At 46.8% G+C, this 27,440-nt stretch overlaps 2 protein-coding genes across 15 annotated transcripts in view; one reads left to right on the forward strand and one right to left on the reverse strand.

The window, feature by feature from the left end:
* The window catches only part of DRC3 (dynein regulatory complex subunit 3), a 52,858-nt gene extending 47,767 nt beyond the window's left edge, over nucleotides 1–5,091 (reverse strand). For all 3 annotated transcript variants that reach the window (XM_037068830.1, XM_037068831.1, XM_037068829.1), the window contains exons 1-3: nucleotides 4,987–5,091; nucleotides 4,059–4,190; nucleotides 834–998 (exon numbers count right to left, since the gene is read on the reverse strand). In XM_037068830.1, the coding sequence (XP_036924725.1) occupies nucleotides 834–993 (160 nt within the window). In that variant the 5' untranslated portion in view covers nucleotides 994–998; nucleotides 4,059–4,190; nucleotides 4,987–5,091. The remainder of the gene's footprint in view (nucleotides 1–833; nucleotides 999–4,058; nucleotides 4,191–4,986) is intronic.
* A 383-nt stretch (nucleotides 5,092–5,474) lies between these two features.
* Nucleotides 5,475–27,440, forward strand: part of TOM1L2 (target of myb1 like 2 membrane trafficking protein) — a 119,830-nt gene continuing 97,864 nt past the window's right edge. For 5 of the 12 annotated variants that reach the window (XM_037068747.1, XM_037068749.1, XM_037068750.1 and 2 more), the window contains exon 1: nucleotides 5,475–5,665. In XM_037068747.1, the coding sequence (XP_036924642.1) occupies nucleotides 5,614–5,665 (52 nt within the window). In that variant the 5' untranslated portion in view covers nucleotides 5,475–5,613. The remainder of the gene's footprint in view (nucleotides 5,666–27,440) is intronic. The other 7 variants (XM_037068746.1, XM_037068751.1, XM_037068756.1 and 4 more) reach the window with 3 other exon arrangements.

A 27,440-nucleotide genomic window follows, 5' to 3' on the forward strand; every position in this document is an offset into this window, starting at 1 on the left:
TTATCTTTAGAGGGAAAGGGAAGGAGAGAGGAAGAGAAACATCAATGTATGGTTGCTTCTTGTGCATCCCCTGCTGGGAACTGGCCCCTGCCGGGAACTGGCCTGCAACCCAGGCATGTGCCCTGACTGGGAATTGAACCGTAATCATCTGGTTTGCAGGCCCGCACTCAGTCCACTGAGCTACACCAGCCAGGCTGATGTATTTAATTTTTTAAAAAGAGAAGCAATTCCCCACCAAAACCAGACAAAAAAAGAAAGAAAGAAAAAAATCCTTGTTATTGAATGGATGCCTTCAGGCCAGTACAGGTACCCAGGAGGGAGTGGTTGTGGCATAGTACCTGAGGGGCTGAGTGCCCCTCTGGCTTTCTCTCCCACCCCTCACCGGCCTTTTTCAGTGAACACTAAACTGCGCACACATTTTCCTACCTTGTCCTCCCAACTGCACTTGGCCTGGGGCTGTGATTACCTGGTTTTGCAGATTGAGATGCTGAGGCACAAGGAGCTACCTGGTCCCCAGCCAGATCTCCCTAGTAGGCTCCTGCCACCCTCGAGGACCCACCCACTCCTGTTTCCTGCCCCTCCTGCAAAGCCCTCTCCCGGGCCCTGCCTCCTCCTCCCCAAAGCTCCTGCCTGCAGGTTTGGGGCTGCCTTCCTGGGTTCCTCCTACCAGGGGTCCTACTCCAAGGACCTTTCTAAGGCCTTTGTGGTTCACTTAGATTTGAGGTGGGAGAATTTTATCATTTTATAGACTTTGCGTGAAATTCTGGGTTTGGGATGTGAAATGGAGAAAGCCAGGGGACCCTGCCTGGTGCCCCTGACCCCTGGATACGCACTCTGGAAGTCCAGCTGTAGGGAGAGGACGTCCTTGAAGAGGATTCCCTCCTGCCTTGCCAGCAGCCCGGCCTCTTCCTGTGGGCCCTGCTCCCCAACGGCCAACTTCAGCATGTCATCATCCATCACTCTCGGCTCCAGTGAGTTGTAGAGCCGGTTCATCTTCCCTGAAAAACATCATGTTCCTGTTCCAGAGTCTACCTCTCCCTTTGTTTGAGGAAAATAGCTGGTGGGAATCCTTTCAAGGGGAGCACTGTGCGAGCCACTGCATCTAGGGGTTAGTACCCCACCTTTGCACTGAGGCTGTCCTAGGGCTTCCCTTGGCAAGCATGTGTGTCCCTCCTACCTGATGCCCCACAGCCACAGCTGGGCCCCTACCCCAGACAAGGATCTCTGAGCCTCTGGAGCTGTTTCCCTTACAACCATGGTCACCTGGGCCTTTGACTTCCTGTGCCCACCCTTGTTCAGGTTTCTTGGCATTGACCACTGAATATGATCCTTGGTGGGCCCAGTGAGGCATACCAGCCTACAGCTGCCTTCTCTGAGAGCTTTGTCCCTTCCAGACAGTGATGTCTAATTTCCTGCCCCCACCACTCACCACAAGTTTGCCCAGGTGAGTGGTATGGGTGGAAAGTGACCCAAGCTCGTCATTCATGTTCTCCCCCACCGCCCCCGAGGAACGTGCACTTGGGGCCTCAGGATAAGAGAGCCCATCAGAGTTGGCTGCTTGATCTGAGGAGGAACTGGGGGGCAGATGGACAGAGAGAAGCAGAGACAGGGACCTGAGTGATCCAGGGGAAAAAAAGACAAAAGGACAGACAGACTGACGCAGACAGAAGCTGCCCTCTTGTTGACATTCCAGCCTCTAATGTCCCTACTTTCAGTCCCTGTGAGGGTTTCTATGGTCCTTTCTGTGAAAGGTTCCTGACTTCTAGCATTAAATCCTCTTTTACTTAAACAAACTCCAGTAAGTTTCTGCTGCTAATGGTCCAAAGGAACTCTACTGAGATGCTTCAGGCAAAGTGGGGGCTGTAGATACAGGCAGTCACTCTGTGAGGCTAACCTGGGCCACTCTTCCTGCCTTGGCAGAGCTGCAGCCCTGGGAAGCCGGATACCTGACCTCCTTCTCATCACCTCCCTCTCCAGGGAGGACACTCAGAAGGGCTGGGCCTGCAGGAAGGCATACTCTATGTCAGTCCACTGGAAACTCCCTGATTCTGCTCCTGGAGCCTCTGGAAACTTAGTTCTCCCACTTTCCACCTCTGCTGCTCACCAACCTGCTGACTTCACCTTCTACCTTTGTCCACATGTGTCCCTAACATCTGAGCTTCCATGAACTTCCTGTTCTCCCATCTCTGCTAGTCCTGGACACTGGGCAGCCCCTGTACTCTGCCCTTTATCCACCGAGTGATACTTGGAGAGACTTTCTGATGGTGGGCTGATGGTGTCCATCACAAACCCAGATGGGCCTGGCAATCCTGCCACCTGGTCTTGGAGACCACCACTGCCTAGCTGCCCTCCCTCCTTCCCCACTATTTACTTGAATGAAGCTTATGTAAATATGCATCTTCCATTTCTAGACTGTGCATGTTCAAATGTCCCAGCACATTTACCTCTTGTACATCCTTTCCTTTGCTCCTCAGAGGAGGCACAGCCTCCCTAACCTCACCCCCATCCCTGGGATCCTTCCCCTGAGCCAATCTCCACCTGCATCTCCCACTTCCCATTCCCTCCAACCTGTCACACTGGCTCCATGTCCTTCGGGTGATTGATCTACTCCTGCCCCTGAAAGACTCTTCCAGTTCTCCGCCTCTCTCTATCTACCCACTCTTCTGAAACAAATTTTTCTAAAATTTCCCATAACTTGACACCAAGCTGCCTTTGGGGAAATTTTAATGTGCTCTATTTGGCAGATGTTACCTGCAAAGTGTTTGTGCTTTTTCAAAGAAAGGTGCTGTCATTTGGGAAATGATTCTTAATTCTGATTTCAAAACTTTAACTGACTTATTCTTCCTCCCACATCAATGACTGGCACCTTGAGATATCAAGGTTGCTTTCAGTCAAGCCCAGCAGTCCCATTGTGGAATAGCTATTATGACCCTGAGGGCAGGATTTGGATCCTGACTGTGTGTCCTTTGGCATCTCACCTCACCTGTCTAAGCCTTGAATTTCCCATCTATAAAAGATGAATAATTCTTCCTGCCTACAACTGTTTAAGATCATTTAGTCTACACACATAATGAATAACTACTACATGTTATGACTACAACAGACAGATCTCCTTACCTTTGTTTCAGGCTGAATCAGATAATTATACAAATATTTAATCACAAACCAGGACAGATTTGTACATCTAGGGAGCTATGACAGCCTACATCAGGGGTACCTGGCCTGGCCAGGGGAAACAGGCTGTGATCTGAAGGAGAAGCAGGAAAGACGGAAGAGGTTACTGCATGGTGGGGGCCCTGATGCAGAACAGAGCAAGACATGCTCCACTTTGGCTGGAGTATCGCAAGGTTGGAGAGGCCTACAGGAGTTGTTATTATCCTAGGATTTCTGGGAAGTTCCTGGGGTTTCATAGGGACAGTGACATGATAAGATTTTAATTTTAAGGAGTTAGTTCTGGCTGTCCTACAGAGAATGGCGAGTCATGGGGTGAGAGATGACCAAGGTGGTGGTGAAATGTGGATTTGAGAGATCTCTATGAACTTAACTTATATGTAGGACTACTCCTTCACAGTTTTCAGATAAGAAAGTGGAAGCTAGTTAGAAGGATTAAGTAACATGCCTAAGTTTATACATCTGGTACAGGGGTGTCAAACTCATTTTCATTGGGGGCCACATCGGCCTCGTGGTTGCCTTCAAAGGGTCAAATGTAATTTTAGGACTGTATAAATGCAACTATTCCTTAGCAGTTAAGTGAGAACTTGGTGCTGCTGCTAGGTAGAAATAAGGTTCCGGGAAGATAAAACAAGGTGGAGGGCCACACTTGGCCCACGGGCCTTGTGTTTACCACCTATGTTCTAGTGTGTAATAAAGCAGGAGAACATGACTCCAGAGCCATTTCCTTAATCGTGACCCAGCTGTGCCCAGGGCACTATAGACCATCATTGGCCCAGTGCATGATGTTTCCCACAGCTCTTCTGGGTCAGTGCAGAGGCCGAACACTCCTTCCCTAGGGGATCTTATCAGTAATTTACCACTCAGCCTGGGTTCCTTTGACTTGCCTGTTGATAGTTTTGCTGGTGAAGACTACAGGTAGGAAGTGGGGAATGTGCCACCATCAACAGAGTAGCTCCTCACTGAGAGAAACAGATCCAGGATTGTTCCGGGAAACAACAATCTGGGATCAATTGGATCTGAAAAATATAGCCCCCATTGGCCATTAATTATTATCAACAGTATACTAAATGCTAATTGTGTACCAAGTGCTCATGTGTTATTTAATGATGTGTTAGCTTTGGAGGCCATTAGAGAAGAGATTCCTAATGGGAAGAAAATTGTCTTATACAAGAAGCAACTGACAAGAAACAGACATGGAACTCGGATCCATATTCCCAGTCAAAGCACTTTAAATTGCACCAAGATGAAGAATAAAAATAAGATAAATAAATTAATGACAATTAAGATGTCAGTTAGATTCTTGAAGCTACCAGTGGATCTTTCTTTGCAGTAACTTTTTAATAAAAAGATCTTATTTATTCATTTTTAGAGAGAGGGGGAAGGGAGGAAGAAAGGGAGAGAAACATGGATCAATGGGAAATGAACGTGCAATCTTCCAGTTCTCAGGCCAGCGCTCAAGCCACTGAGCCACCACAGCCAAGCCTCTGATACTTTTTAATAAAAGGGATCAGGCCAGAAGCCTCGGGGGCGGGGTGGGGGGTGGGGGGCGTCGAACCTCTAAAAAATCTCTTTGGGCATTGACCCCTGAGGAAATGGTTCTTTAGCATTTCTTTCTCATCCACAGGCCTGAAAGCCCAGACTAGTGTTTTGACCGTCTCAGCGTGTCTCAAAGCGTCTGGCAGAGGACCTGTGTGCTCATTTTACAAATGAGAACGGTTGGGTCAGACTCCTTGGAGAAAAAAGTCAGAGAAGAGTTAAGTCGGGCCCTGTTTGTCCCTGCTAGTCCTCCCGGAGTTTCAGCTCCAGCCTCACCTTTCAAGCGCAGGCTACCGGGTTGGTTAGCACAGCAAAAGCATCGCTCAGTTGCTAGGGAAACCAGGAGGCGCCACTCAGTTGCTAAGGGGAAGTTAAAAGGTATACATCCGGGGTGAAAGTTGATAAGTCACGTGACAAAATTTCTGGGTGGGGAAATACTCCTACCACCAACCAGCGGTAGAGAAAACAAATGTTTCTCCAATCAGCACTTTTTATGGGCGGGGATTCTTTTAGCCACGCTTCTTTCTCCCCCGCCCCTATTTGAGTGATTGACTCGTCTGTTCTCCAATAACCGTAGTGATTCTAGATTGACCAATATATAGATGAATTAAAATACACAGGCTCGTTCGGAGGCGGGCCATGTGGGCTGCCTCTACGCTAGACGGAATTCCTATGACTTAGCTTGCTCCACTGCCCAATGGGACGCCGTGGGGTAGGTGGGGCTTCGCTGAGGCAGGGACCAGTCGGAGGAAAACCTGGCAGGCATTGCCCTATAGGGGTGCGACAGGAGCGGGATCGAGAGCCCAGTGTTCCTGAGGGTGGGACGGGGGCAAGTGTACGTCAGGTCCCGAGCGCCAAGGAAGACCGCGGAGATCCCGGCCGCTGCCGTGTTGTCCGTCCACGATGGAGTTCCTCCTGGGGAACCCGTTCAGCACACCGGTGGGGCAGTGCCTTGGTAAGGCCGCGCGAAGGATGTGCGTCTGGTTGGGCTACGGCAGCAGCTGACGCGGGTGGGGACCGCAGGCCTCTATGGGTCACCGGTGCCACCTCTCGGGTGGGCTGGGCATCCTGTCCCGGGCCTCTGCCCACTGGCGGACTGGCCGACTGGGCCTGCTCACGACGCCAGCGCCATTCTGCCAGGAGGCGCCCGGAGGCCCAACTTGGGCTTGGAGATCCGCTGCGCGTCCCTACCCATCAGGGCCCAGCCCTTCCTAGCACCTCAGAGGTGGTGCCTGCAGTTGGTTGGCTCTTGGGAGATGCCACTGCGTGCGCCCTTAACCAGTCTGCTGTCGCTGCTGTCAGGACCCAGTTTCTCCGCATCCTATTTCCTTCACCCCTGTCCCTGCTTTTCAGTTCCAGCAGCTCTCAGACTGGGCACCCTCCCAGGGAATGCTACCTGTTCTAAGACTTGCTAATTAGATCTGCCATTCTGCTGGGGTGTAGGAGGGTTGGGATAGGGGGGAGGGGTTCCTAGAGGATGATTACCGGCGGCGGGGGTGGGGTGAGGTGGGTGGTGGTGGTGGTGGAGGAGGCGGGCTGCAGTTCTGCTAGGAAATAAGGGAGGCCGTGTTATTTACCATTAAGATCCTGGACTGGGAATCTGGAAGCCTGGGCTCCAGTCGGGACTTTGCTAGTAACTTTCTCAATGACCTTGTGCAAGTCACTACTCTTTCTGATTTGACGTTTTCCCTGTCTGACAGATGAGGTATTTGGAAGTAAGATGTGGTAGGTTCCTTCAAATTCCAAAGTTTTGGTATTCCTAGTAGTAGTCTCTGCACATTGCTGCTTCTCTGCAATATTAAATTTACCAAAGTTGAAATGTTCTGGTGGCAATGCAGAGAAAGGGGTACTCAGCAGTACTTGTTAATCCTGTAGAGGGGGTCTGGCACCTGGAAGAGGACACCAGGGGTGACCAGTATCCTGGTTAAGGAGAGCCAGGGCTAAGTGAAGGAATACCAGAGTGGCTGCGGTATGGGATTTCCTCATTAAAAAAGTGGCTTGCTTTTCAACTATGGTAGGAGCTTATGCCAAGTGATCAGTCAAGAATGGTGGTTAGTTTCTTTTAAAACTGAGTTGCTGCCCTGGCTGGTGTGGCTTAGTGGGTTCAGTGCTAGACTGTGAACCAAAAGGTCACTGGTTTGATTCCCAGTCAGGGCATGTGCCTGGGTTGTGGGTCAGGTCCCTGGTTGGGGGTGTGTGAGAGGCAACTGATCAGTGTATCTCTCACACTAGATGTTTCTCTCCACTCTTTCTACCTCCCTTCCCCTCTCTCTAAAAATAAATAAGGTGTAAACATTTTTTTTTTTGAAAACTGAGTTCCGGGTTGAACTGGAAGGACTGGTAAAATATCTTTTATGAGCAAGAGACCTTTGGAGTCCTTATGGACCTAGCTGTTTCAGGCAGTAGTGATTTGTTTATTTTCTGCTCTGATGAACTTTCAGCTTACTTTTCAGCCTTTAGTGAGGCCTGTGAAATCATTGAGGTTGTTCCCCTTGGCTACTTGGCATTTGGGAACCTTTATTCTTTTTGACAAGGAATGATGGACACTGGGTGTTGGGAAAGTGTTTTCCCACCTTTGCACACTGCTGTCTCTGGATTCCCACCCCTCTTTACTCCTCACTTCCTTTCCTCAGCTGCTCTTTCACTGCAGCCACATTCCAGCAACTCATTTCTCATTTCAGTTGAGTGTTGAATTCCAACCAGTTATTGGAGGGAGACAGTAAGCTTGGAGTGGGGTGGAATGCTCATTTTTTTCTACTCCCTTTACAATAGGAAGCTCTACACCTTTTTTTTTTCAACTTTTCAACAGCTTTTATTTATTTATGTTTAGAGGGAGGGGTAAGGAAAGAAACATCAGTGTGTGGTTGCCTCTCACACATCGCATACTGGGAACCTGGCTCTCAGCCCAGGCATGTACTCCGTCGACTGGGAATTGAACCGACCACCTTTTGGTTTGCAGGCTGGCACTGCCGACTGGGAATTGAACTGGCCACCTTTTGGTTTGCAGGCTGGCACTCAGTCTACTCTGTACACCTTTGAAATGCCAAGGTAGTTGTGGGGTAGAACTTAAAGGGGATTTAAAAATATGCAAATATAAAGAATATAGAGGTATATATGGAATGGAAAGAGGTCATATGCTTATGTTGCGAAGACCTGGCTTTTGAATTTTGCCTTGCCCATTTGTTGGCTGTGGGACCCCAGAAAATCGTGTGACCCTTTTGAGCCTTAGTTTGCTGAGAGACAGAGATAGAGATAGAAATAGATAGATTTGTACTCATAGAACAATGAGGTTTAAGTGAGCTGATGGGTGTAAAACACATAGTATATTGCCTGGAACATAGGAGAGGGTCAATAAATTGTAGCTTCCACTGTTAATAACAGAACAGTTAAATTAGGATTGAATTTTTCTATCTGGAGAGGATATGTGGGACAGCTGGCCCATCTGTGACCTGTGAAGGAAAATACCCTTGTCCACCAGCACTTAGAAAAGACACTTGACCACAAAGCGAATGAAGCCTCCTCATTGCTAGCTTAGTTGACTGGTGATGCCTGTGCAATTTCACAGTTCAGTTCTAATGTATATTCTGTACTGTTGTGACATAGTGTGAAAGTTATTTTCATGATGTTTAGTACTGTTAGTATTCTATTAAAAGTGTGTGCTTGGAGGCTGAGGGGAGGGAGGGGATACAGAAATGAAGTAACAACAAAGCTAATGATTCAAAGCAGTAGCTACAGCTTCACAGCAGTTCTACAGCCATTATTTCCTCCTTGTAGCTGCTTTGTGAAGAAGGTATCTGTTAGGTCGGAGTCGCTCAAGAAACTGGTAGGATGCAGCAAGCTAAGGAGAGCAGGGTTTATTAGCGGGGAATAAGAGGGAGAGTGGAGGAAGGTTGGGAAGCCAACCAAAGGATATTAGGGGAAAGTGGAGCCAACCAAGGGAGCTGGGGACTTACTTGGTTGTTCTTAGATCAGGGTTTTTCAACGTAAAAACCTGTGGTTGGGGTATTAGAATCTGATTGGCTAGAGCTGGTTGCTGGGTGAAAGCTGCATCCTGTTATGCCGGAGAAGCCAACCCCAGACCCTAATCTTCCTGGGTAGGGTCTGCAGGTAGCTTCCCACGGTGCCATTTTCTTGCCTGGTGATTTTCATTCCTCCTAGGCCTGCCTAGATCTAACAGTATCCTGTCTTTCACATTAGCGATGAGGCTCCAAGGAATGGAGGGACTGCTCAGCCAGTCAGAGGGAGAGCTGGGATTCCACAGCTGTCCTTGTCACCAAGGGATTTATGGAGAGAGGACAGAGATGCATGTGACAATGATGGCTAAAAGAAGGTCACTCCATAGCTAAGTGCTCAGTTGAGTAGGGGGTCTTGGTGCTGTTCAGAGTCCAAAAGAATTCAGAAGAGCTGGGGCGATGGGACCGGTTTCTTTGAGTCTGAGGCCTGACCATGATAATAGGTGGGAGTTCCAGAGGCAGATAAGAGGGTACTCTGTGCCTGGAGACGGGTACATGGGGTGGACCAGCGGGCCTCTGTGAACACCAATCTGAGTGGTACAGAGCTGGCTGTGGGCAGGAGTGGCGACTAGGGTCAGGGCACAATATGAAGCCCTTTTCTAGGTGCATGACATCAGAGACTATGTTTTTTAGCTGATTTCAACTTTTAGTCTCTCTGGACCTCATTTTCCTCACTCATAAAAAAATACCTGGCAATGGCTGCATGGGGCTTGTACCTGAATAATTTCATCAGTTCCATCCAGTGGGCTATTTGAATGCCTGTTGGGTGCCAGGCTCTGGGACAGAAATATTGAAATGCTGTTCTTAGGGATCCTGCAGTAGAGATAATATGCCCACCAAAGGTGTTCTGGAGCTGCAAAGCATCAGGATCACAGTAGGAGGGGTTAATAATGATCTCTGGCTTGTGCCTGGGCCTCATACGGACATCCTAACCTGGTGCTGTTTGGCGGAACATATAGTTTGCCCATTTCGACTATAGGCAGCTGAGCCCACAGGCTGAAATGCAGTCTGAATTTCTTGCAGCCAGCCTGCTCTTCATTCTGGAAGGTGGTTCCTGAGGAGCATGTGGGCTTCAGAGAGAGCACTAGCAGTGGTGTAAGAGACTAAGTATGAAAGAAAAAGTACTTTTATTTCTGGATTGTCTGTTTTGAAACAAGTTTCAAAATGTGACTGTCTTAGTCTCAACCGTCTACGACCGACCCCTGGGAGCTGGATGTTTGCTGGAGGTGGATGTTATATATCAGAAATTCCCTTAGTCAGGGCCATGGTGCTCTGCAAAGTGGACAAGCGTTCTTGTGGTGGCTACAAGACGTTTTTAGGTAATCATTTTCCAGGAGTAAAGTTTGGATTCATTTACATTAAAAGATCAGTGAATAGTTAGTTAATTCTGATCAGATTATTTGGGTGGTGGGAGAAGGACCATCTGTTGTCTTCATAGTTCTGCTTCAATGAACATGGAAGGAGATACCATGCTGTGGTTTGTTTTCAGATTAGATGGTATTGGACATAAACCACTTCCTAATGCCTGTGAAAGCTAGGTCTTTGATGCCAGCATGGCTGTTTGTACCAAGAATGACTAGTCCTTGCTCAGGTTTGAGAAGCACAGGAAGAAAACTGAAAGAAACTTACAATTATTAAGCACCTACTGTATGCCACCTCTGCACATAGGAGCTCATTTAATCCTTATAACACTTAATGATTTGAGTGCTGTTGTCCCTCTGTTGCTTTTAAGGCAGTTAAGAGAGTAAGAGAATTTTTGTGCAAGGTCAGTGACAGAGTTCAGCCGAATCCACACCTAATCTAGTGCTCATTCTGTGCTTCCGTGTTGCTTTTGGCTCTACTGATCCCATGATTCAGGGTCATGAGAATCACCTGGAGGGTTTGTTAAACCAGATTGCTGGGCCCCACTCTCAGTTCTGATTCAGCAGGTATGGGTTGGGGCTTAGCATTCTGCATTTCTAACAAGTTCCCAAGGACGCCGATGTCGCTGTCCCAGGCAAACGCACTTTGAGAACTCGCTCTAGGTGGAAAGTTCTACTTCTTTAATCTCTCTCACTCTTTTTAAAACCTTTCTTTTAAACATTAAGTGTGTGTCTTATGGACATTAAGTATGATTACTTAGAATTCATTTATTCATTCAGCGGTTTTGTATTGACTGTCTGTAGATAACAAACTAAGCATTTGCCAGGATGTTCAGTCTAGTAAGGGAGATAAAACAGGTGCCTAAATCAGGTTAATAGAAAGTAGTGGCACAAGATTGGACAGATGAGTGAAGTAAAGGAATGGAAGAGGGAAGGGGTTACCTCCAGCAGTGATATTAATAAAGGTGTTTGCTTTCTTTTTTAAAATCCTAACCTGAGGATATGCTTATTGATTTTTTTTAAGAGAAAGAGAAAGGGAGTGGCGGGGGGGAAGAGAGACAGAAACATTGATGTGAGAGAGAAATGGCTATTGGCTACCTCCCATGTGTGCCCGACCAGTGATTGAACCTGCGGCTTAGGTATGTGCCCTGATTGGGGGTTTAAACCTGCAGCCCTTTGATGTGTGGAACAGTGAGCCAACCAACTGAGCTACTCAGCCAGGGCAGGTTTTCTCTCTCTCTTTTTTTTTAAGTTCAGTGTTAATATGTGCCAGAGACTGAGGTAGCATCTTATATATCTACAGTCCTTTAAACCTCATAATAATTCTATGAGTAAGGCACTGTCGTTATTTCCGTTTTGCAGATGGGGATACTGAGGCAATGAGAAGGGCACCCACTAGCAGTAAGGGAACTGGAGGTACAACCTGCATTCTGTTCCAACTCCAAGAAAAACTGCTAGCATTTGTATAGTGGGAGGGGATGAGGAAGAGGGAAGGAAGAACTCAGGAGGACACTGCAGATGGTGACTGCTGAGCAGGGTTTGATTCATACAGAAATAGAAAAGGATGCTTGAAGGGCTCTTTTGGCGGGGACAGCAGCCTGCTCAAAGATTGGCTATTACGGGGCAGGTGCGGGTAATGGAACTGGTTCTATTGCCCAGCAAGGGGAGTGCCTTGGAAGAAGCAGCTGGAAGGCAGGGTAAAGCCTGATTTGGAGGCTGGGCAAGAACGAAGGAGTTGGGCCCCTTTCACTGGTGGCACAGGGGAGCCATGGAAGATTTCTAGGGAGGGGAGTAGCATGAATGTCATTATAGCAGCAGGGAGATTTCTCCTTGACAGTCACCGAAAGGACGTTCTTTCTTACCACCCAAGCCCCTATCTCTGCAGAAGAGGGGTCCTGTAAGGAGGTTGGTAGTGGGCAGTGCCAGCCCCTCTAAGACCTGGAGCTCCCCTGTGAGGAAGAGGCACAGCAGAGACTCAGCAGAGGTGAGCAGGCTGGATGGAGCATGGGAAGAAGTCTGGAGTTGTGAGAGCTCCAGACTTAGAGGGGCTGAGGGGGCTAGACAGGTGGTAAAGCTCCCCAACCTTGAACGTCACGTGGTGAAGTGGCCTGCTCCTGGTCCTGCTCTGCTTTCCCTGTACAAGAATAAGAGCTGAGCCGCGCATGAGGCGTTACTGAGTGAAGGGGTACCACTACTTAGAGTAGGCTCTTTAGGGTGTTAAACATTTTCATAGAATTGTGCTTTTGAACAAACAATGTATAGGTCCTGACTGGTGCGACTTAGTTGGCTGGGAGTTGTCCCACAAAGCTAAAGGTCACTGGTTCGATTCCAGTCAGGGCACATGCCTGGGTTGTAGGCCAGGTCCCTGGTCAGGCACTTCTCTCTCATGTTGATGTTTCTCTTCCACTCTTTCTCCCTCCTTGCCCTTCTCTCTAAAATGAAATAAAATCTTTTTTAAAAACCCCAACAGTGTAAACACATGTAGCAAATTTGAAAAATATCCCAAAAAAATGCAATGGAGAAAAAAAATCACAATGTGCTTTTTAAATAACCTCATTGAGATTCTCATTTCATATAAGAAGTGGAACACTTGTGTATTTTATTTTTCATTTTCTCATACTTTGTGGATGTAATATTGGATAAGCATTCTGTGTACTCTGCCTGGTTTTTGGTTTTGTTTTGGGGGGGAGATTCAAGGTAAGGAAGGGAGTGTAAATACAGTGCCCTGAGGAGCATCCGTTAAGGGATGTTGCTTTCGACCTAAATGTTTTAGGCTAACCTAGTGGTCTGAAAAAATAGAACGTGAGGGCATTTTTGCTGACCCAGCTTGTTGTGGTTAGAAGAGGGGCCTTTTAGAAACCAGTCTTGATTGGGTGCCTGCTTTAGTATCCCCTTCAGTCCTTCTGTCCTAGAAGAATGTCTTTGATCCTCCTCAGACTGTCTACAAGCCTGGTGGCTATCAGCACTCACTGGCCCCTCCAGTCAGCCTTCTTAGACCATCCTGTTCATGGTGCTGAATTTCTTCTCTGAACATGCAGCATTTGTTCCATATCATTCATTTGGCTTTTCTCTCATTTATAAAATAGAGCCTTACCTACCCTTCAGGTTTTTGTGAAAACCAAATGAGAGGATGTGTGTAAAGTCCCTAGCACAGTGTCCTGCACTCAACTAATATACTCAGACTTGTTGATGTCTTTCTTCTGCCTGTGCTGTTTCCTGTTGTTATTTGTCTTGTGTCTTGTCATGTGCTTGTTGCCTTATGTTCCAATTAAGAATGGAGGCTCCTGGGGGACTTCTGACCAAGATGGAGGCGTAGGTGGAAACACTGTGCCCCCTCCCACAACTAAATTTAAAGACAGCGAAGTTTTAGAAATAAAAACGCAGCCAAAACAGTGAAAATTGAACTGTACGGAAGTCTGACAACAACGAACCACTCAGCCAGACCGGTAAGAGCCGAGGAGTCAGCGGCAGCAGCGGAGCGGGATCGGGCTGGAAAGACTGTTCTGTCTGACCAACCCAGGAGCGGAGGCAGAGGCGGTTGGTGGATCCCAGGCATGGGGTGGTGACTGGCAGACCCAGTGAGGGCGCAGGGCGGCTGGCTGACTGCGGTCACACATTTGCGCGCAGATAAACCAAGCGAAGGAGCAAACAGTGAGACAGACCGCTCAGGCTAGGGCCCCAGCGACGGGAATTAGAGTCTGAAAGCACCAACTGGAAAGACTTTCTCAGGATCGAGGGGACAAGAGAGGCTCCCAGGCCCACAGAGTTCATTGGAGAGACCCACAGGGTCCTGGAGAGTACACGGGCCCACACACCTGAGAACCAGCACCAGAGGGCCCAATTTCCTTGTGGGAAGCCACAGAGGGGACAGAAATCTGAGAGAGAGCCGAGCGGAGCAAAGCGCCATTTTTTTCCCTCTCTGACCCTGCCCCCACATACAGCGTCACAGCCCAGTGACTGAGTGGCCCGGCCCTGGTGAACACCTAGGGCTCGGCTCCTCATACATAACAGGCACAAACAGTCCAAAATATGGCTCAGGAAGAACTCAAAGCCCCAGAGCCAATAATGCTAAGTGACCAGGAAATAGCGAACCTCTCAGATGCACAATTCAAGGCACTGGTGATCAGGATCCTCACAGAATTGGTTGATTTTAGCCACAAATTAGAGGAACATATGAAGGCTAAACTGATTGAAATGAAGGGAAATGCACGGGAAGCCAATAGTGATGGAAAGGAAACTGGGACTCAAATCAATGGAATGGACCAGAAGGAAGAACGAAACATCCAACCAGAATGGAATGAAGAAATCAGAATTCAAAACAATGAGGAGAGGCTTAGGAACCTCCAGGACATCTTTAAACGTTCCAACATCCAGATTATAGGGGTACCAGAAGGGGGAAAGAAACAGCCACGAGTGGAAAACGTATTTGAACAAATAATAAAGGAGAACTTCCCCAGTCTGGCAAAGGAAATAGACTTCTAGGAAATCCAGGAAGCTCAGAGTCCCAAAGAAGTTGGACCCAAGAAGGAACACACCAAGGCCCATCATAATTACATTAGCCAAGACTAAAATGAAGGAGAGAATCCTAGAAGCAGCAAGAGATAAGGGGACAGTCACCTACAAAGGAGTACCCATCAGACTGTCAGCTGATTTCTCAAAAGAGACCTTCCAGGCAAGAAGGGGCTGGAAAGAAGTATTCCAAGCCATGAAATCCAAAGACCTACAGCCAAGATTGCTTTATCCAGCAAAGCTTTCATTTAGAATGGAAGGACAGATAAAGTGCTTCTCAGATAAGGTCAAGTTCAAGGAGTTCATCATCACCAAGCCCTTAATATATGAAATGCTAAAGGGACTTATCTAAGAAAAAGAAGATGAAAAATATGAACAGTGAAAGGACAGCAAACTCACAGTTATTAACAACCACACCTAAAACAAAAGCAAACTAAGAGGACAGCTAGATCAGGAGTGGAACCATAGAAATGAAGAACACATGGAGGATTAGCAACAGGGGAGTAGGAGAAGGAGAAGGGGGGAGAAGATACAGAGAATAAGTAGCATAGACGGTAGGTAGAAAATAGGTAGGGGGAGGACAGGAATACTATGGGAAATACAGAATCTAAAGAACTTGTGACACATAGACATGAACAAAAGGGGGGAATGGAGAGGGAGGGGTGTGCAGGGTGGAGGGGAGTGAAGGGGAGGAATGGGGCAACTGTAATGGTATAATCAATAAAATACATAAAAAAAAAAAGGGAGGCTCCTGGGGCCGGATTTGTACCTTGTGTTTTTCTGTCACCCTCATGGCATGTGATAGAGTATACTCTACAAAGTTATTCACTCCAAAGTTCCTTTCTGCCATTCGCATTCTTTTTAGCATCTTTCAAAGCTAAAAATATTAGCTATTATTTACTGTAAGTGCTTTACACATATTTCATTTAAATCTTTTTTCTGAAAACTCCATCAAGTCAGGGGTGTGATCTCCATTTTAGAAAGAAATGGAGAAATGGAGGCTTGGAGGAGTTAAGAAATTGTTAAGGTAGCTCACATAGTCTGAGCCAGGTTTCACACCCAGGGAGGTGAGTTTCCATATAGACAAGAAGGAACCTTAACAGAATGCACAGGGAAGTCCACGAAGGTAGTATAATTCCATCAGTGAATTCCAGAGCAGTGTAGATGCCCATTGCCCTCTCTTCATTCTTTTCCAACATTTGGCACTTTTTTGTTTTGGATTGAGGTCAGTCTTTCTTCTGCCTGTGTGTGACTGCCTTGCGTGAATCCATCAACTGTTAGTACTCAGTGTCCTGAGCTGTAAACAAGGAAGAGGGGTGTGTGTGTGTGTGTTGCTGGTTGAAAAGGGGACCTTCCACAGAGTCACAAGAAAAGTATTCCCAGGGACACACACATGGAAGGATGAGGTGTGGCGGGAAGATTTATTGAAGTAAAAGCAAAGACTGTCCCCAGGTGCCTGTAGCGAAGCTCTGACCATCTTGCCATGGAAGAAGTCCAGCCTTGTCTTCATCAAACCCAGGAGAAGGGCCAGGGCCCAGATATTCTGTGTCCTTGGATCAGTCCAGGCCAAAACTTAGTCCCATACAGTCTCTGTCCCTATCTGGCTACCTCAGTCTCTGTTTCCAGCTGTGCTCCAGCCAGTGATATGCTACTGTATCCAGACCTGCACTCAGAACCTGTGCTTTGACCTTCATGATTGCTAGGCCCACATAGCTGCCAAAGAGAAAGAGGGAGCAGAGGAAGGAACAGGCAGGTGAACGTGTGTTACTGAGAGAGAGGCCCTTGTTAGGCTTTGATTATATTACCTTGGGCTTTCAAACTGACCGATCTCTTTTCCAGTCCTTCTTGGGCTTGTGCTGGCCCTCCCCTTAACCAATCAGTCTTTCCCTAGAGTAGACACCTCCTTTCTATGGTCACCATCTTGGCTCCTTCTGCACATGCCTCAAAGTAGAAGGACCTCCCCTTGTGCCAGCTTGGCTTCTGCTTTGTATGTGTCCAGCTGAAGAATTCACCCCCTTCTACCCCTCATAGTCCAGGCGAGTAGACCAATTGAATCCTAGGGAGATTGGAAAGCCAATCCTTCCTCCCTGCGTGTCAGGGGTGGGGCAGATGGAGGGGTGTTAATACCCTTGGCAGGGCAATGCTACTATCCCCTGTAATGTGTGAAGCTGTAGCTTCCAGCCTAATTAAGCTTAGCCAGTTTTGCGCCCTTCTCTTTTATTAATATCTAGCTACCTACGCTAACATGAATGAGAGAATACTTGTTTTGTCCAATCTCAAAGGCTTAAGCTGATCAGTGAGATAGCACATGTAAAACCAAAATATGTTACTATGTTATATTCTTTCCATGCACCATTTTTCCAGGGGTGTCCAGCCTTTTGATGTCTCTGGGACACAGTGGAAGAAAAAAAGTTGTCTTGGGCCACACATTAAATACACTGTGAAATGTAATCACAAATAAAATCTCATAATGTTTTAAGTAAGTTTATGATTTTGTGTTGGGCCGCATTCACAGCCATCCTGAGCTTCATGCAGCCCGTGGGCCTCAGGTTGGACATCCCGATTAGACTAAGCATTCCACAAGGGCACCTGCTTTCATTTGTATTTATTTATTGATTCATTTACTTTTAGACAATCCCAGTTAAATATGTATAATGCAAAATTTATCATTCTGATCATTTTTCAGTTCCATGACATTGACTACATTCATGTTATTATGCAGCCATCACTACCATCCACCTCCAGGAATTTTTCATCTTGCAAGACTGAAACTCCATACCTGTTAAACACTAACTCCTTGTCCCCCTACCCCAGCCCCTGGCAATGACCATTCTGTTTTCTGTGTCTCTGAATTTGACTGCTATGACGATGTCACATAGTGTTGTGTAGTATTTGTCCTTTTGTCACTGCTCTATGTCACTTGGCATATTGTTTACAAGATTCACCCATGTTGGAACATGTGTCAGATTGTCCTTTTTAAGCCTTAATAATATTTCATTGTATGGGTATACCACATTTTGTTTATCTACTCATTTGTCTTTTGACACTTGGGTTGCTTCTACCTTTTGGCTATTGTGAATAATGCTGCTGTGAACACGGTGAACAAATACCCGTTTGTGACCTAGGGGTGGAATTACTGAATCATATGGTAATTCTATTTATAATATTTTGAGGAAGTACCACCATACTATTTTCCACAGTGATGGTACCATTTTACTCTCCCACCAGCAGTGCACAGGGTCCCAGTTTCTTCATATCCCTGCCATTTTCCTAATCATTAGTGACATTGAGCATCTTTTCATGTGTTTATTGGCCATTTGTACATTTTGGAGAAGTATCTGGTTAAGTCCTTTGCCCATTTTTTCCTTTTCCTTCTTCTTTTTTTTTTGGTTTTATTTTCTTGCCCAATTTTAAATGAGGTTGTTTTTGTTGTTGAGTTTTAGGAGTTCTTTCTATATTTTGGATCTTAATCCCATATTGGATATGTGATTTGCAAATACTTTCTCCCATTCTGTGAATTACCTTTTTACCCTGTTCACTGGGTCCTTAGATACACAAAGGTTTTTAATTTTGATGAAGTCCATTGTGCCCATCTTTTCTTGTTTCCTGTGCCTTTAATGTCATGCCCTTATTTTTCAGTAGGGTCTATGACTTACCTTAAAGACAAGAATGATGATGCTAATAGTACTAGTCAGCATTACTCCTCACCAGACACTGGGTTAAATACCCTTTAATTCTTACAACACCCTCATGGTGCAGGGACCATTACTCAGATTTCTAGAGTGGAAACTGAAGCTTAGAAGTTCAGTACCTTCCCCCTTTCTTTACGAGGCAGAGCGGGGACTTGAATTCCAGAGTTGGTACTCTTAACCACTAAACTGGACAGCTCAGTAATTTATTTGTAGAATTAAGTTCATTCAGGATAAATACCTGAATGAACTTTGTGGCTAAAAATCTGGTAATAGTTGTCTCCAATTCAGATCTGCCTTAGTGTTGCCCATTATTCACCCAGTTTCAGTCCTCCTGTTGTAATTCCGTGTACAAGAGTCCTCATCATCTCAGCCAGTTTTCTGAGGATTTGGTTAAAGGCTTTGATTTCTTACACATCCTTGAAGCTCTTGGTAATAGAAGGCCTACATCATTTAATTTTTCTTTAGATTTGCTTTGGAACTACAGTGTCAAAAAAAGAAAAAAAAGGGGATTTAAACTGTTGCCAAGTTGTCTAACTGACCAACTTGCTTTTAAGACATTATCTCCCAGCTGCTGTTTTAATCATTAATGAAGCACAAGCCTTATAGTCTGGGAGGCATGTCAAAAATCCTGTTTTGGGTTTTGGTTTAAAATTGAGTGTAACGGAGAGAGACTGATTCTTCCATCTGAGAGAATTGGGCTGCAGGTCTTTGAGAGCTGGGAACAAGGACAGGGCCTGTTATAGGACACTGTTGAGTTTTTTTGCCACTGCTTAAAGGAGAAATCACACAAAGTCTGGCATGTCATTAGTCAAAATAGGAAATTAGGCCTGAGAAATTATGTTGCTTGGTGGTTGAAACCAGAATTTGTTAGTGGCTTCCAGAGAGTGAGAATTTCTCATATTAACTCTAGAAATTTTTAAACCAGCAATTCAAAGAATCAGCAAATTCTAGCTGGAGCCTTAGTGTAACTGAGCAAACCAGGGCTCAGTCATGTGGTACTTTGATACATGATATATTAGTGTTGAAGGAAACAGGTTTTTATTTATGCTAGGGGTGTCAAACTCATTTTCACTGGGGGCCACATCAGATTCGTGGTTGCCTTCAAAGGGCTGAATGTAATTTTAGGACTTTATAAATGTAACTACTCCTTAACTAGGGGCAAGGAGCTTGGCACTGCCGCCTGGGTAGAAACATGGAGCTGGGCTGGATGGAACAAGGTAGAGGGTCGGATTCAGCCTTTGGGCCTTGTGTTTGCTACCTCTGATTTATAAAGTTCCAACCTTGGGGTGGGGGGAGGGTTAAGAGCACTCCTGTTCAGAACCCTGTTTTCCCACAAGAGCCAGCCCTTCCCTTGCTCCCCAGAAGGCTTTAAGCCAAAACCATGCCCCAGGAATTCTTCATGTCCTTATCTGTTCTTAAGTCAGCTGTGCAAACAGATCTCCATCCTCTCTGGAATGTGCGCTTGTGGGTTTCAGAGTCACTATCTTCTCACAGCACCTTTCTCCTTCAGGATCTGGGATACATTGTCCTCAGCCTCCATGTAGTGGCTGAAGGAAACATGTGCTAGGTTACACAGGATCAGGTTGGAGTCCGGGGAGACACAGTCCCAAGAGAGTAGTTTCTCTGTATGTCCTTCAGAGAAGCAGAAGTCTGCAACTCAGCACCTCTGGTCACAGTTCAGCTCCAGGCATCTCCCATGAATCCATGCTTGGTTAGGCAGCTCCCTGCAGCTCCATCAGATCTCTTCTCACACCCTTGCAGACCGTGTGGCTGCTTCTCTCTCTCAGCCTCCATGGCTTCTTTTCACACACCAGACCTCATGGCAGACTGGGCCCCTTCTCTTTCAGTTTGTCCTTTTTTAAATGCTTGGCCCAGAACTTCCTATGTGACCTCTTATCTGGTCCGTCCTATGAGTGCCACATTTTCCAGTTCCCTGTACCTTTTACCTTCTTTTAGCTGCCATCTTTAGTCAAAGCAAGAGTTCCCAGTGACTTCCGGGATGAACGTCCACCTCCCCTGGCTCTGTCTTGAGCTACCACTATACTCTCTCAGAGTCATGTGCACCTTTTGCCTTAGGGAGCAGCCCTCCCCATTCAAGAAAGGCATAGCTGTTAACTTGCCATCGTTACGTGAAATATCTTAACCACCGTGTCATCCACTTCCCCTTCCCTTCCCCCAACCAAAGATGTGTGGGCATATGCTCTGCTATTTTCAGGGGACCTGTACTCTGCACCCGTTACATCAGCAGCATTTGATCTAGCCCCCTCATTTTACATTGAGGAAACTGGGGCCCTGAAAGGGTACAGGTCTGTGCTGTTATTACCCAAACAATATTTCTGACACCAAACATGTGGAGTTTTTTTCTAATACCAACTGCGTATTCTAGAATTCAGTTCTTTCCTAACTACCTTGAGTTATCCCAGTCCCCTCCCCCGCCCCTCTCATATACACACACACAGATGAAGGGCTCAGAACCACAGGGCTGCTCCCAGTTCAGACACCAGTGGCAAGTTTCAGGTTTCCACCTGTACTTCTGACCAACTAGCTATAGATTGGGGATTCCCATGACCCTTTCCCCAGTTTGACAGTTGTTACAGTGGCTCATGAAACAATGCTTGCATTTACCGGTTTATTGTAAAGGATAAAAATCAGGAACAGCTAAGTGGAAGAGATGCATGGGACAAGATATGAGGAGAGGGGGCATAGAGCTTTAGTGTCTCTCTCTGGGTACCTCATTGTGTTCACTAACTGGGAAGCTCTCCGAGCCCCATTAAGTAGGCGTGATGGATTAGGTCGTTGCCCATTGGTGACTCACTCAGTCTCCATCCCCTCTCCTCTTGGAGGTTGGAGGTGGGGTGGGCTGAAAGTTCCCCACCCCTTTAGGCCTTTCTGGCAACCAGTCCCCGTCCACCCCCATCCCCCGTTACCTCATTCTCAAGCAAAGATATACATCACTGTGGAGATTCCAAGGATTTGTGGAGCTGTGTGCCACTAATCCAAGACAAAGATAAAATATTCATTTTTTATTATATCACAGTGAGACAGGCCAGTCAGCCAGGACAAGTGGAACAGGGAAAGTGAGATGGACAGTTAGTGAATCTCAAAATCCTATCTTCCCTAACCAAGGACACTTAAGGATGAATGGTTCACACTTCTCCTCCCCAATCAGAGGGTAAATAGCTTAAATCACCTACTTAGGGAGATAGATCACAGAAATCCAGTTAGTGCCATTTGTGCCAACCACACCAGAGGACGGATGGAGTCACGGGAATAAATCTCATGTGGGCACATCAGCATAAGGCAGATGAATATTCTATTGAGATCTTCCCCTAAACTCCCAGTCTTTAAAAACCCTCAAGATGGCCTTGCCAGGTTTGAGCATTGTCCCATACACCAAAAGGTTGCCAGTTTGATCCCTGGGCGGGGCATGTATGGGAGGCAACTGATTGATGTTTCTCTTTCTCTCAAATCAATAAAAATATGTCCTCCAGTGAGGATTAAAAAAAATTAAAAGCCCTTAAGAGGAAGGACCTAGCACTCCCTCTCCATCCCAGGAGCGCACTTGTGTCTTTCCCTTCCCCCACGGGCGTGCACTTCCTGAACTATAAGGGATCTCATAAGACTTGCAACCAGGGAGCACTGGGAAGTAGCGGCTCATCCCTGACTTACCCCCTATCTTGACTCCAAGGCCCCTTTTCCGTCACTTCTCAGTGAGCTGATTTCTTTCCTAAGAAATGGCCCTTGCCATGACGGTTCTAGGGAGCCAAGGCAGCCCTGCCTAGGCCCTCCTGTTGCTTCTTCCACCGAAAGCCTTTCATTGTTTCACTGTCCACAGCTTTAATAAACGTCTCAAAATCACCTGGACTGATATTGTGAAGTCACTCCTGCATGAAGTCTATACAATGTAGGCTGGCCCTAGGCAGACCCGTGAGGGGCCAGGTCCCCTTTCTGGTAACAACAAACAGTAGGTGATCTACCGAAGTCCCACAGGGAGTCAGTGTTAAAACTGGGGAAAGAACTCAATTTATGACTCCCATGTTTTTCTACTTACCTCAAGGCCCTTGCCAGTAATTTGGATACTTGTATATGAGCAGAGTGGCTAAGCAAAGTAGGAAGTCGGCCATTCATGGAGGGGCAGTTCTTGACTTACACTCATGAAGGTAAATACTTACACTCACGAAGGTTAATCTTCTGATTTAGATCTGGCTTGGTGGGGTTGACTGTTTAGCTCCAGGTTTGATGATTGAAATGAAATTAGTTCATAAAATAACCTTTGGTCTTCTGTTTTAATCTGCTTTTTCTGGCACTGATCCAGGACAGAGCAACTGATCCCAGACTAGGACTCGGGAGGTCTGGGATTGATTGCCTCTCTGTTGCTGATTTGCCGTATGATTTTTGGTAGCTCGCGTCCTACTTGTTTGCTCATTTGAAGAACATGGATTGAACCACAGGGTCTCCAAGTTCATTTCCACAGTTAGAGCTTAAGTCCTAAGTAGGATCAAAGTAGCTTTTAGTTTTTCTTAAGGTCTTTAATCTCCATAGGAGAATCTACTTTCTTTCGAATCCAGTTTGTGTGTGTGTGTGTGTGTGTGTATGGATATATTTTAATATTTTTCATTGAGGTGTCATTTGCTTTTGAATTATAATTAGTGAAATGGACGAATCTTAGTTGTTACAGTTTTATCAAATGCATTTACAGTTGTAACCTATACCCCATCAAGATACAGACTTCCAGCATCACTCCAGAAAGTTCCCTCATGCCCCTTCTGGTCAGTCAGTCCTCCCCTGTAACACACCCCTTGCCGACATAACCACTGATTCTAACTCTGTCACCAGTCAGTTTTGCCTGCTCTAGAAGTTCCTAACTGTGGAGTCACACAGTATATGCTCTTTTATATTGAGTCCTAGTAGTATTTTGAGGAATACTCCTTTTTGTTTTCTTCCTCTCGTCCTGAGAAATCATATATATTATTTTCTCCATCTGCCTCTCGAAAGGGCATGTATTTTGGGGTCCTGCTGGTTCCCCAGATCTGCTGTGGTTTGAGAAGGAAGGGCCCTCCGCCACCGTGTTTTCTGCTAGGTGTGATAGAGAGTACAGCTTCATTCCCAGAGACCAGGTCTGCTTTGTTTCTGTTGTCATTGGTCTCACAGTCTTCTCTCTTGTCAGCAGAACAAATCAGGTCCACCAGCAGATTAAAGAGAACTGTGACACCAGAAAATATCACATGTAATGGCACATAGTACCCGTGAGATACACTCATTTCAATTTCATAAGTGCTTTTGAACATGAAGGCAAATTGCTCCAGGAAGCAACAGCAAAAGGAAGGGGGCCTGGAATGGGCTGAACCGATGATGGAGGAGCCACATGGATGTCTTCTGGCCTCTCTTGGCTGTGGAGCTCAGTGCCACTGGGAGGGGTTTTCTTTGTTTTTCTTCATAATGTCGTTAGCCTTTGTTTCTTCTTCTAACTTAGTCTAGTCCTGGTCCTACCTGGGCCGTTGCAGGTGCCATTCAGCTGATCTTTTTCCTTCCACTCTCTCTCCTTCTCTACACTGTGACCACTCAAAATTTCAAATAAATATCCCAGAACTCTTCTGGAACTCTCCATCTCCTTCACAGTGAGTTATAAATGTAGCCTGGTGTTTAAGCCCTCACTGAGTGAGCTTCTTCCTGTCTACTCTTTAGTAGAAGACTGTATGCACTCTTCCATTCCCACCTCCTCCTTGCCTGTGTGCTCATCATTCTTTTCCCCTCCATAGGACTCCTTCTTCTCTCTTGCTCATACTGTTTTCCACAGTGTCTGCACCACTTTACATTCCCACCAACAGTTCATTGGGTCCTGATTTCTCCACACCTTCAACAACACTGCTCTGATTGTAGCTACTCTAGTGGGTTTGAGGTGGTTGCATGCCTTTTGGGGGGGCATGTTATTAAGTACCCATATAGATTGAGGACTGTTCAGAGCCTAAGTGAAGGATGTGTATCTAGAGGAAGGCAGAGCATCAGTTTCATGGGGAATATGTTCATTTTTCAGCATTTCTTATTTACTAGATGATGCTATATGGCTGTTATATAACATTTTTTTGTTGGGAGGGAGGGTGGAAGTGATAGAACAGACAGACTGGAGGGGTCACTTGTGCCTAAGTGACAGAGCGGAAATTATAGCCCTCAGCTGGACTGATAGCATTATCTGGACCCTTAGTGAGGAGGTTTCCTTCTGGAGGAGAAACCTCCTGTCTTGGGGCAAGCTCACCGCCATGGGTACAGCAGGCAGGTTGCAGTGCAAGTGAGAGGGAGGGGGATTGGTGGGACAGACTCCCAGGATTTCTGAGAACCTGCCCTTCTTGGTGCTGGGGGTGTGTAAGATAGCACCCCCAGAGAGTTTCCACTGAGAGGTAGGTGAGTGCATAATTTCAGAACTTCCAAGAAGTTCTATAGGTCAAAGGAGTGACAGCACTTCTTAGGTCCGTTGGAAAAGGATCCGACTGATGGTCCCAGTCTAGTCTCAGTTGTTAGGCAGAGAGGCACTTGGCTAAAGAGATCTGTGGAGGAGAATGTTGGTCCTCGGAGATTGTGATGGGTCTGTTGTTGTGGGTGATTGAGAAGTATGTGGTCTACTGTGGGCTTGACCCTTTCATTAATGGCCCATCTGCGTCTGTTGAAATAGGTGGGTACCAGGTAGGTCTCTAATTGGTTCCATTCTGAAGGAAGGATAGGAATTGCTACTAGTGCCCCTCTGGGAGAGGCATTGGCCCAGATCCAACAGTTCTTGTAGGGCTGAGTAGCCTTATTGTTTAGAAAATTAAGGGCCTCAGTGGCCTGTGGGTAGTTAAGGCCATTGGAAGAGAATGTATCGTGAGGGAGAAAAGATTACAAGAAGTGAAACTAAGGTTCCCAGCAAGGAGAGAGGAGCTCTCTTACCAGGTCTTTTGGCATGGAGTTATAACAGAAGGGGATTACCCAGTGGTACCAGAGCATGTCAGATACTTTCTGGGGCTCGTGTGTCCGTTGGCTGGACTGTAGTGAGGCTAAACTTGGTATCTGAGATTGGCTGGAAGGCAAAGGAGGGAAGAGTGGAGTCCTCGGGCAGTTCCTCCTATGGAGAGTTCTTTGGTAGGTCAGTGGGTTTGAGTCAGGAGAGATGTATCCATGGTGGAACTCCTGAGAGTTTTGCTGCCGTGGGAGTGGTGAGAATTCCTTGAAAGGGGCCATGCATATTGGCAGGGATGGTGCTGAGTGAGGTGTAGGGATTAGGAACAACTGGATGGAAGGGGATGACTGCCTCACTGGTGATTCCAAGATCCTGTCCTAGTTGATGGGAGCCATCTGGTTTCCTGATGGGAGAATAGGAGTGTTGTAAGGAGAGTTGGTGGGTCTTAGTAAGTCTGATTTGAGAAACTTGGTAATGAGGGGTTTGAGGCCCTTGAGGGCCTCTAGCTTAATTGGCAAGGAAAACATGTGGGATCTTTCATGCAGATAGTGATGGGCTGTATGTGATGTGCCTTTCCAGGAATGTCAGTGTTCCAGACCTCTGATGGGACCCTATTTACAACCTCAGGGGGAGTGAAATCTGAGGGGGAAGTTGGGGTTGAAACAGTCCCCAGCAGTTGTAGGGAAGAGGCCCGAGTGTGTAGGAGGATCTGAGTACCTAGCTAAGTCATGAAGTCCCTTTGTAGGAGGAGAGGGGTACGGCAGTGAGGAATAACTAAAAAGACACGAGTGAAGACCTGATCTCCCAGAGTGCAGAGGAGGCTGGGGGTTAGTAGGGTGGCCTGAAGTCTTCCTTCCACCCCTATCATGGAGACAGCAGAGGGAGACAAAGGGCCCAGAAACTTGGGGAGAGCAGAGTAAGTGGCTCCAGAATGGATTAAGAAATCAATTAGGTTACCTGCAATAGGGAGAGTTACTGGAGGCTAGGCCAATTTGATGGTGTGAAGTGGAGCCTGGTCCCATGCCAGGGCCGGGGCCTTTGTCCATGTCTTGGGGAGGCCAAGGAGGCCCGAGGGTATGGAGGGAGCCCCTGATGGTTTGGGAAAGGGAGTTCAGTCTGCTCCCTTGAGAAGAGGGCGGGCATTCCTTCCTCCAGTGCCCTGTCTTTCTGCAATGTGGGTGCAGTTCTGATGGCTGCTGCTTTTTCTTAGGACATTTCTTTGCTCCATTGACCCTTTTGATCCCAGTTGAAACAGGTTTGGGGCCCCGGTGCCACAGATGGATGTCCTTGCTGTTGTGTTGGGGACCTCGGGCAAGCCCCTCCATAAAGAGCCCCCTCAATTGCTGAGGTCACTGTTTGGAAAACCTCTTTTTGCTCCCGAGGTCATCATGGGTCCTGCTCCTTTTTCTCCTCGCGTCGATCCTCACCATAATTGTTTAAGACTTTGAAAGTCAGAACAACTAACTCTGATTGTGGGGTCTGAGGGCCCTTTTCTAGCTTTTGGAGTTGGTGCTGAGAGTCCAGGGCTGACTGAGAGATGAAGTACATCACTAGGATACACTGGCCCTCCCTAGAATCAGCGCCTAGGTTAGTGTGGAGGTGAAAAGCCTCTAAGAGCTTAGGTAGGAAAAGAGCAAGGTTCTCATCTGGCCCTTGGGTAACTTCCTTAACCATGTCATAGTTACAGGCTTAGTAGTGGCCACCTTGATTCCCTCTGTCAGGCAGGAGAACATGTGATCTCATTTACAGTGGTCAGGGGAATTAGCTTGGTAGTCCCAGTTGGGGTCCTAGTCAGGGACAGCCATGGTGTGGGGGGCATAAGCATTAGGCTGCCTCTGATTCAGTCATCTTCATCTCCCATCACTTGGCCCAAATACCGTCTCTTTCTCCTGAATTGATACATGTAGAAAAGATACTGTGGATGTCTCTCCAGGAGACGTCATGGGAGAGGGTGAGATATTCAAACTCCTTTGTAAACTTAGCTGGGTTTGTGGAAAAACTGCTGAGTCTGACCTCAATTTGGAAAGGTTTGACATTGAAAAGGGAGTCTGGAACTGAATAATGGTTTTCAATCCAGCAACCTCACAGAGAGGGAGCTGGATTGCAGGCTTGGGGGCTCCTGAAAGGAGTGGCTGGAACAGGGATGGCCAGGAGAAACCCAATCTAAAGGGTATAGGGGGAGAGGTCTGAGGAGAAGTAGGGAGAAGAGATGGAGGGGGTGTTA

The sequence above is a fragment of the Sturnira hondurensis genome, unplaced genomic scaffold, assembly GCF_014824575.4.
Source record: "Sturnira hondurensis isolate 20B ecotype Veracruz unplaced genomic scaffold, ASM1482457v3 Scaffold0018097, whole genome shotgun sequence".
In the NCBI taxonomy this organism is placed as follows: Eukaryota; Metazoa; Chordata; class Mammalia; order Chiroptera; family Phyllostomidae; genus Sturnira; species Sturnira hondurensis.